This window comes from Abramis brama, assembly GCF_963993115.1.
Source record: "Abramis brama genome assembly, chromosome: 23".
NCBI lineage: Eukaryota > Metazoa > Chordata > Actinopteri > Cypriniformes > Leuciscidae > Abramis > Abramis brama.
In genome coordinates this window covers 30130791-30140790 of record NC_139985.1, presented here as the reverse complement: position 1 = coordinate 30140790, position 10000 = coordinate 30130791, and the positions used below count along the sequence as shown (strand labels likewise).

The 10000-nt window shown below is 37.6% G+C and overlaps 1 protein-coding gene across 4 annotated transcripts in view; it reads left to right on the top strand.

Annotated features, from left to right (window-relative positions):
- The window catches only part of pparg (peroxisome proliferator-activated receptor gamma), a 36016-nt gene that overhangs the window by 25409 nt on the left and 607 nt on the right, over positions 1-10000 (top strand). For 3 of the 4 annotated variants that reach the window (XM_084100137.1, XM_084100136.1, XM_084100138.1), the window contains exons 5-7: positions 1980-2179; positions 6126-6594; positions 7829-10000. The exon at positions 7829-10000 is cut by the window's right edge and continues 607 nt beyond it. In XM_084100137.1, coding sequence (XP_083956263.1) covers positions 1980-2179; positions 6126-6594; positions 7829-8076 — 917 coding nt within the window. In that variant the 3' untranslated portion in view covers positions 8077-10000. The remainder of the gene's footprint in view (positions 1-1979; positions 2180-6125; positions 6595-7828) is intronic. The other variant, XR_014604238.1, reaches the window with a different exon arrangement.

Below are 10000 nucleotides of genomic sequence, written 5' to 3'. Positions count from 1 at the left end.
AATCACAGTTTCCAGTTACGCCTGTTTTGTTCAGTTCGTCTACAAACACACTCCTAACACAAATTCTTCTAAATAAGATTACTGAACTTTTTTATCAGCTTCCATAGAGAAACATGCTCTGAAAGATCCATAATGTTGATACAGAGAACCTTATTTTTAATATTAGTTAATTTTCATAAATATTAGGGGTTTTAATATTATTTATTTATACTATGCTTTTCCCAACTACCTGCTCTAATAAAACCAATATTAGAGTTTTGCATTTATAAGAAAAACTGACAGCAAGTCGTGTCAATTAGGTAATTTTATTATTTATTGACATGGGAAATTGTAGGAAAAATGACAGTGACCTAACAAGTTATTAGCTGAATACATTAATAAACGATAACTGACAGTAAACATGAATAAATACAAACACACAACACAAAATAGAACCAAAAAGTGAAATATCTTCCAATCCTCTATGAGGTTGTGTCTCTTTCATTTGCTTCAGTAAAAGCTGTTAAGTTTGTGATGGCCAAACGTATTGTGAATGGACGGATATGTGACCCTTCCCAAAGTTAAAAGGGATCAAAGTCATGGGATCGTTTTAATGTTTTGGTAACTGGGCATGTTTATGCATAAGTCCAAGAAATAACTGAAAACTCTTCATAAATTCAATGACTTGTTTAGTGGAGAAGAAGAGAAAAGAATCCTGGACTCAGCAGAGCTGCTCACACAAAGAAAACACATGATTGGTTGGAAAAAGTTACAATTTTAAAGTGAAAAATATATATATATATTTAAAAAGGATATGAAGGAGCTGTTGTGAGTGTGTTGATGCTTGAGCTTCAGTAATGATGAGGGGCTTTGAAACTATTTTGACAGTTACAGATTTAAAAACGAAAAGGTGTGAATAAAGAACCCTAAACTCGGACACATTGTAGCAGAGAACGAGATGGTTCTAAATACAACTGTTACTATGTGTCATTTTAAGAGTGTAAATAACACTCCCATAGAAACAAATAAATAAATAATTATGTTTAAATCATATTTTTATATACACTATTAAAAATAAATGTTCTTTATTGGCTTTATGTTGTTCACACTAAGGTTCCTATAAGAACTGATCACTGAAAGGTTCTTTGGGGAAACAGAAATGGTTCTTTACGGCATTGCTGTGAAAACCCTTTTGAACTTTTACTTTTAAGAGTGATAGCAAAAAGATGCCTTTATTCATAGTAAGTAAACTAAATTGAACATTGACTAACAACATGTTTTTAGGTTTATCTTAACCCTATAATGCCTGAATGAATACATTTAAAAGCAGACAACAAATATATAATCATTCCCAGTCCTTTTGGTTTCAAACCTGATGTATTTGGAAAGACTTACACAACTGTGCTGAAATAAATGACGACAGTACTTTTGTCAGACAATTTTGAATTTATATTATCCTTAAAAATCATCTTGATAATAATAATAATACATTGACATCAAAATCATGTAGAATTATGAGTAAGGGTCAAAGGTCAAGCGCACGTTGTTTAGATGTCACACCTTGAATGGTTAAAGATCTTTCCACTATATTGGATGTCAGGCATGAAAGGGTTAAGTGGAAATTCTACATGAATATTATTGCTAATTTACCTTTTGTTTATGGTGAAATTAAGTACGTTAAGTAACATTTTGGTTTATGCCCAAAGAAAATATGTTAAGAAAAAATGTAAAATTTAATTCAATGTTTTACTGTTTTTGTGCAATTTATGAGTAAAAAATGTTTTTAGTATAAACAGTCCATTTTCTACTTCAGTGTCAGAATAAAAGCACTGAAGAATGTATTGAATCGGTCATAATGACCCGCGCTAACATGCAGAAACACTGAAAACACACTCCCACACACACATCCCCACAGACCGAGACGTTGAGCAAAGACTCCCAGCATGATGGATCTGGGATTTGGGGGTTTTTAACTGTCTGTTTGTTTGCTTTTTTCCCAGCCATTCGTTTTGGTCGAATGCCTCAGGCGGAGAAGGAGAAGCTGTTGGCCGAGTTCTCGAGTGACGTGGACCACATGCACCCGGAGTCTGCGGATCTCAGAGCGCTGGCCAGACTCCTGTACGAGTCCTATCTCAAGTACTTCCCCCTGACCAAAGCCAAGGCCAGAGCCATTCTCTCAGGGAAGACCAGCGACAACGCCGTGAGTCTGGAGGCTTTAACTACATCTGATCTGTTGCATCATTTAACGAGGCCTTAGTAACTCGTGATGTTGCTAGAACAGGTTTTCCTGCTTAAATGTTGATTATTCTCCTCATATTCTCCATTGTTGCGGCTCCTCTCTTCCCAGTCTGTCAGTAACGCTCTGTTTACTTCCTGTCTCTATGAAGCCCCTCCTTCTGAAAAGCACACTGTGCTCTGATTGGTCGGCTGGAGCAGTGTGTTGTGATTGGTCAAGCGCTTCGAGTGTGTTTGGGAAATGTCCCGCCCCTTACCATAACCGCCAGTTTAACACACTACTAACTAACTCAACCAGGCCCCGCCCCTTTATTCTGCGCATGAATTATTATAATGAGGAAGAAACTCAAGACTATAATGGAGGCGTTTCAGGAGTTCAGAAACACTGACACTGATATAGAGAAGAACTGGAGCTTTTTCATGATCACACAGCAACATTACACACTAAACACAGATGAACATGGAGATAAGCAGAATTTGTGCTCTTTAAATGTTCAGCTCTTGACCTTTCACAGATGCAGACAAAACCATGATCGGTCGCTCCCTCGCTGTCTAGACGCTCATGAAGTGCACTTGAAGCGAAACCTAGGCAGAAATTCAGGTTTCTGACGGGTGAAAACACAGATAATCTCATTCTCACGCAATACTTTCATCATATACAGTATTGCTGTGCATGACCAATCCTAACCGACATGTTTCACTCTTAGATTATTTCAAGAACATTCCTGAAATGAAAGACTTATTTACTGGTTAATATTAAAATGTTGAGGTTAAAGCAAACATCTAAATTATATGCATTGGCCCCGAAATGTATTTTGACAAAAAAATATATCAATAACACTTGCATTAAATAATAATAATGAAATTATTTTAAAGAATACATTTTAAATGTATTATATTGGTAACAGTTTACAATAAGTTTCATTAGTTAACATTAGTTAATGTATTAACTAATTTGAACTAACAATGAGCAATACATTTGTTACAGTATTTAATAATCTTTGTTAATGTTAGTTAATAAAAATCCAGCTGTTCATTGTTTGTTCATGTTAGTTCACAGTGCATTAACTAATGTTAACAAGATTTTAATAAAGTATTAGTAAATGGTGAAATTAACATTAACAAAGATTACTAAATGCTGTATAAGTGCAGTTCATTATTAGTTCAGGCTAACTAATGAACATTATTGTAAAGTGTGACCATTTTATTCATATAAACATAGCAATAATGATTATAGCCTCTCCACTGAGCATTTCTACTTTGTTGACAGAAATGAGTGTAAAAGCGACGGCATCACGTGTGTTTAACTGATATGAGCAAGGCTGTCAGATGTGTGTTTAGACTAACGCTGTGAACGGTATCAAACATCTGCTCTCTGCAGAGCGAAACATGCAGACAACGTTTTAGACACTTTTAAAGGCACAGACTGAGGAAGGAAACATCAGACTATTCAACACACACAAAGTACAAAACCTGCTTTTTCCATATCAAAAACATTTCAAAACTCCGCCCCTTCCTCACTTTCCCTGACGCAGAAAAACTCGTCTACGCCTTAATTTCATCCAGGCTTGATTACTGTAACAGCCTGCTTATCGGTATACCTAATAAACACCTTCAAAAACTTCAATTCATTCAGAACTGTGCTGCCCGGACTCTGATGAAAACCCGCAAATACGAACACATCACTCCCATTCTTCAAAACCTCCACTGGCTCCCCATAACCTCAAGAATTCAATACAAGATTGCCCTCATCACCCACCTTTGCATCTATTACAACGCCCCGCAATACCTCAAAGACCTCATTACCCCTCACACATCCACCCGTAACCTCCGGTCCCAAAGCACAAACCTCCTCCATCAGCCTCCACCTTCTGCTCTGCTGCCCCTCGCATCTGGAACTCCCTCCCTGAACATCTGCGAGAACCACTTTTGGACACTTTTAAAAAAGAGCTTAAAACTGTTTTGTTTAGGCAGGCGTTCTTAAGTTGTCCCTAGGTTCTTATGTTCTTATGTATTTTATTACTTGTTTTTATCTTTATTTTTTGTTTCTGATTTTAATTAGTTTAATGTGGTCCCTGTAGCACTTTGAGATTCTTTTATGAAAAGTGCTTTACAAATAAAATGTATTATTATTATTATTATTATTATTTGTGAAGGATCATGTGACACTGAAGACTGGAGTAATGATGCTGAAAATTCAGCTTTGATCACAGGAATAAATTACACTTTACTATATATTCACATAGAGAATAGTTGATTTACATTAGAATAATATTCCACAATATTACTGGGTTTTACATGTTCTAATACGAGAGTAAACACTGAGAGCTCACAGTCCTGTTGTAATAACTCCGGTCCTCAAGGGGCGCTAGAGGTTCCTTCATGGCTGCGTCCCAAATATCATAATCTCTTGAGTAGGTACTTATTTTGAATAAGTACTTACTTTTGCAAGCGCTAAAAAGAAAGTTCTATATAATAGTAGTACAGTAAGTACAGGAAGTATGTGATTTCAGACGCAGCCGATGTTTGTTTTATGCATCAGCTGCACTGTTAAAAAAAAATGAGTGCAAATTGTTTCAGAGGAACACCTACACCGAGTTCTTGTTCAGTGCACCTACTGTAGATAAAACAAACTTGTTCAACAAGATACTTCTGACCTTGAGCTGAGAGAGAAAACCTTTAGTTTAGACTGTTTCTCCGGCTGCGTTATAGCGCCCCTTGTGTTATGAATTGGAGTCTGACATGATACACGATTACTCATGATTACCTGCATGTTTTGAGCCTAAAAAGCACTTGAGAGAAACCTTGAGAAGTTCATATTCAACTGAAGACAAGACATGCATTGTTATATTTTAAAGACGACCTGTTCTGCTTTTCCTCATCTGTGTTTAGTGTGTAATGTTGCCGTTTGATTATGAAAAGCTCCAGTTCTTCTCTATATCAGAGTCAGTGTTTCTGAACTCCTGAAACGCCTCCAGTGTAGTCTTGAGTTTCTTCCTCATTTGAATAATTAATGCGCAGAATAAAGGGGCGGGGCCTGGTTGAGTTAGTTAGTAGTGTGTTGAACTGGCGGTTATGGTAAGGGGCGGAACATTTCCCAAACACACTCGAAGCGCTCGACCAATCACAACACACTGCTCCAGCCGACCAATCAGAGCACAGTGTGCTTTTCAGAAGGAGGGGCTTCATAGAGACAGGAAGTAAACAGAGCGTTACTGACAGACTGGGAAGAGAGGAGCCGCAACAATGGAGAATATGAGGAGAATAATCAACATTCAAGCAGGAAAACCTGTTCTAGTAGAGCCTGAAACTACATCAAGACTTTGAGGAAGAGCGTAATGTAGTGCCTTTCTTAAAGAGGTCATATTGTCATAATGTTTACAACCCGTGTGGTAGTACTCGAGTCCCAGTCCAACACCATATTGAAGCATTTGGACTCATATGTTCTTGGACTGCACTGTTTACACACAGTAAAAAACGTTGGGTTACACATATTGGGTCATTATGTTGGGTTATTTTCCAAAAATGTTGGGTCTTTTTTTTTTAATCGTTGGGTAATTTCTAGTAATAACCCAATGCATTGGGTTAAAATAACCCACAGTTGGGAAGGTGCTATACCACCCCATAGTTGGGTTACTCGTTGTTGTTTTTTAACCCAACATTATTAAGTGACCAGCTGCATCTTTCTTAGTGGAAGCAGATTCAATCAATCAATCAATCAATCAATCAACACAAAATCAATCAAAAACAACACAAGTCGGCCGAAGTGCTTTACAGACCCAACCTTACAAAACATATAGACCAACACACCATAAAACACTAAATAAACCACATGTTTAAGAACAGTTAAAAGCAGCGGAGAAGAGATGGGTCTTAGATTAAACTGCTCGTGACGTTCTTCTCGTTCACAGCCTTTCGTGATCCACGACATGAAGTCCCTGATGGAAGGCGAGCACATGATCAACTCCCGGCAGATGCCGATGCAGGAACACCGGAGATCCGACATGGGAGTCATTCACGAAGTGGAGCTGCGTTTCTTCCACAGCTGCCAGTCGAGATCGGCCGAAGCCGTCAGCGAAGTCACCGAGTTCGCCAAGAGCATCCCGGGCTTCGTGAACCTGGACCTGAACGACCAGGTGACGCTCCTGAAGTATGGCGTGATCGAGGTGCTCATCATCATGATGGCGCCGCTCATGAACAAGGACGGCACGCTCATCTCCTACGGCCAGATCTTCATGACCCGCGAGTTCGTCAAGAGCTTGCGCAAACCCTTCTGTGAGATGATGGAGCCCAAGTTCGAGTTCTCCGTCAAGTTCAACATGCTGGAGCTGGACGACAGCGACATGGCGCTGTTCCTCGCCGTCATCATCCTGAGCGGAGGTGAAACACACAGATCTCATGCAGTCTAACCATCTCACCAAGACCATTCAAAGATAGCATTAAAGTTAGTTAAAATTAGCCCATGATTTACTCGCCCAAGTCATCCTAGGTGTATATGACTTTCTTCTTTCAGACGAACACAATCGGAGTTATATTAAAATATGTCCTGGCTCTTCCAAGCTTTATAATGGCGGTGAATGGCATTATATTTTTTTGAAATCCATAAAATCTCATCCAGTTTAACCATCTAACCATAAAGATGATTCAAAGATAGCATTAACCTTCAGGTCCGACCACAAGCTCAGTGACTCAAACCAGGCTTAGATTCAACTCTGATCATTATCACTACACTGTAAAAAATGATACACTCTAAAATATGCTGGGTTATTTCAACCCAACTTTGGGTCAAATATGGACAAACCCAAACATTGGGTTAAAAATGTCATGTAAAAATCGAACCCAACGGCTGGGTTTGTCCATATCTGACCCAAAGTTGGGTTGAAACAAGCCAGCAGTTTTTAGAGTGTATGATCAATGAGTTATAACAACATGTGTTTTTACATTGCTTAAACTCATCAGAATAAGTTAAGTAGTTTTCAACCTTTTTTTAAGTTATGCAAGATTCAAGTCAGGTTAATGCAATTTAAGTTGAAATGACTTAACCCAAGTCGATTGTACGTAAAAAATATAAGGCAGCGACTTTTTTAAAGTTGGGGGACTTTAAAATTGACACAATCACTAACTGAAATTAAAATAAAAACAGAAATTATAACATGAAATCTAATTCAGAATATTAATGAAAACTATCATGATAAAAAAGTTATAATATTAATTATAAATTAATAAAAATTATATTAAATATTATTAATCAAAACTATCTCAGTGACTAAATAACACTGAATTATTAATTTTCATTTAAATTTAATTATTTTATATTATATTAAAAAGATAAAGTATTTGAAATAATTTTTTATTATATTTTTTCATTATAATTATTTTAAATGATTTAAATTACAGAGAACATTTGTAAAGTAAAATTTCAAGCACTCATCGTAGTAGTTTTTGGATTACTAAAAATGAAATCATTGTGGATTCATATTTTTATTAAATTGTATATGGATAAAATGTAAATATGTATAAAATTCATATTAAAATATGATGGACTGTGAACCCTGAAGCGAATCTTTTCATGAGCTTTATTCTGTTTAAACGAAGCGCTGTGTCCCTGTGCTAGATCGGCCCGGACTGCTGAACGTCAAGCCCATCGAGGATCTTCAGGAGACGGTTCTTCACTCTCTGGAGCTGCAGCTGAAGACCAACCATCCGGACTCTCTGCAGCTGTTCGCTAAAGTCCTGCAGAAGATGACGGACCTGCGCCAGCTGGTGACGAACCACGTGCAGCTGATCACACTCATGAAGGAGACCGAGGTGGACTGGTGCCTTCACCCGCTCCTGCAGGAGATCATCAGGGACCTGTACTAGTGAGCCTGAGCCTGGTCCTGGTCCTGGTCCAGAGCCTGAGTCTGATCCTGAACTCCTGATTCTGATCCTGGTTCTGATCCTGGTCCTGGTCCTGGTCCTGGTCCTGGTCCTGGTCCTGGTCCTGATCCTGAACTCATTCCACAGACATTTGTTTCTGGCTTTCAAGACCAGCGAAACAGGGCAGTTCCACTGTGAAGATCTGCGTCAGCAAAGCCGAGGACATAGAAGTGACACTCCATATTTCATTTTTTTAAACTGAAGACAGTGGTGTTCAAAAGTCTGAGATCGCACTGCAAGTCAGGGATTTATTCTCCTTTAAACCTGTAAAGATTCAAATAAAGCTAAATAAATAAACTATTAAAGTAAAAGTCAAAGTGACCCGAAGCCCTAAAATTATTCTTTCCTTTTTTTGTCCAGAAAGCTTATTTTATTTAATTTTTATAATATTTTTTTAAACAATTTTTGATTAATAAATAATAAATAAATAGACATTAACGACATTTCTCACATTCTTTCGACTTTCAAATTCAAAATAACTCACAATTTCATGCACAACCCTTTTAATTCAGCTCTAAATATCTCACATTGACACCCAATGTTTGTCGAGCTCTTGAGGAAATAAATAATATATCATGATATTTCATGACTCTAGATGGCCTTATATCTCTATATGGAGTAAATGAGCTGTTCCTCTGGGGTCCTAAAGTCTGTATCTTCAGTGTGCATTCAGATACACATGTAGACATTATACAATAATGTTTTGGTAAAGTTTTAGCATTTTTCGTTGTTTCTATGTGTACTGAAGCATTCCTCTCATTCCTAAGGGCGTCAGATCGACCGTGAGGGAAGGATTTGTTACTTTTTAAAATTTCAACCACAAAACTTCTCGAATCCATTTTAAAAAAACTCATAGAGTCTTGGACCCCTCCGATGAACACTCAATAAAAAAATTATAATAATAATTCCGGGTCAAAATGAGCCGAGGGAAGGATGATTTTAAAGAGGCTTTTTTGCTTCTATTGAGGTTCAGAATGCTCAGGAGAATCTGACATCATGTTGATCCGCAGGTTCTGTGAGTCCAGAAGACAACAGCAGTTCTGCTGATCCTACAGGGAAATGAGCATCGAGATCTAGTGCTCTCAGACTTTTGGACCCTGGTCATATTTGGCCATTATCATTAGCAATAAGACAGATGACATTCACCAAATCTCCTGGAGTGCCACGCGTGTGTGTGTGTGTGTGTGTATGTGTGCGTGCGTGCGTGTGTGTGTGTGTGTGTGTGTGTGTGTGTGTGTGTCGGACTGCACTGAAACTGACAGAGCTGAAAACACACTTTCTACTGTGACCAGATCAATCTGAATATAGTTTCATCTGAACCGCTGATGTTTGTCGCAGTGACCGCTTCTTCATCCAGCAAATAAAACACTTTCTTAGATTGTTTTCCAAAGATCTGCTCTATTTTTGCCTCAGATTCTGATCTTAAGTAAAAGTTGCCTTTTACATTTATGAACAATTTGTTTAAACTGCGAGGAACTTTTTTTTTTGCTTTATTGTTCTCAGTCAGGATTTTATTGTGTAACACTTTACAATAAGGTCCATTAGTTAACATTAGTTAGTGAACATGACCTAATAATGAACAATACTTTAATTAATTAATCTTAGCTAATATTAATTTCAACATTTACAAATAGGTTATTAAAATCAAAGGTTGTATCTGTTAACATTAGTTAAAGGACAATTCCGGTGAAAAATGAACCTAGGGGTAATTAACACATGGTTACCGAGTCGATCGTTCCCTGGGATGCGTTTTCATGAAAATCGGCGTTCGTGACTCGATTAGTCGAGACTGTTTTCCAAGATGATGCCTGTAAACGCGTAATGTACTGTCTTTATAAAGTCTCTTCTTATTAAACTGTCTGTACAC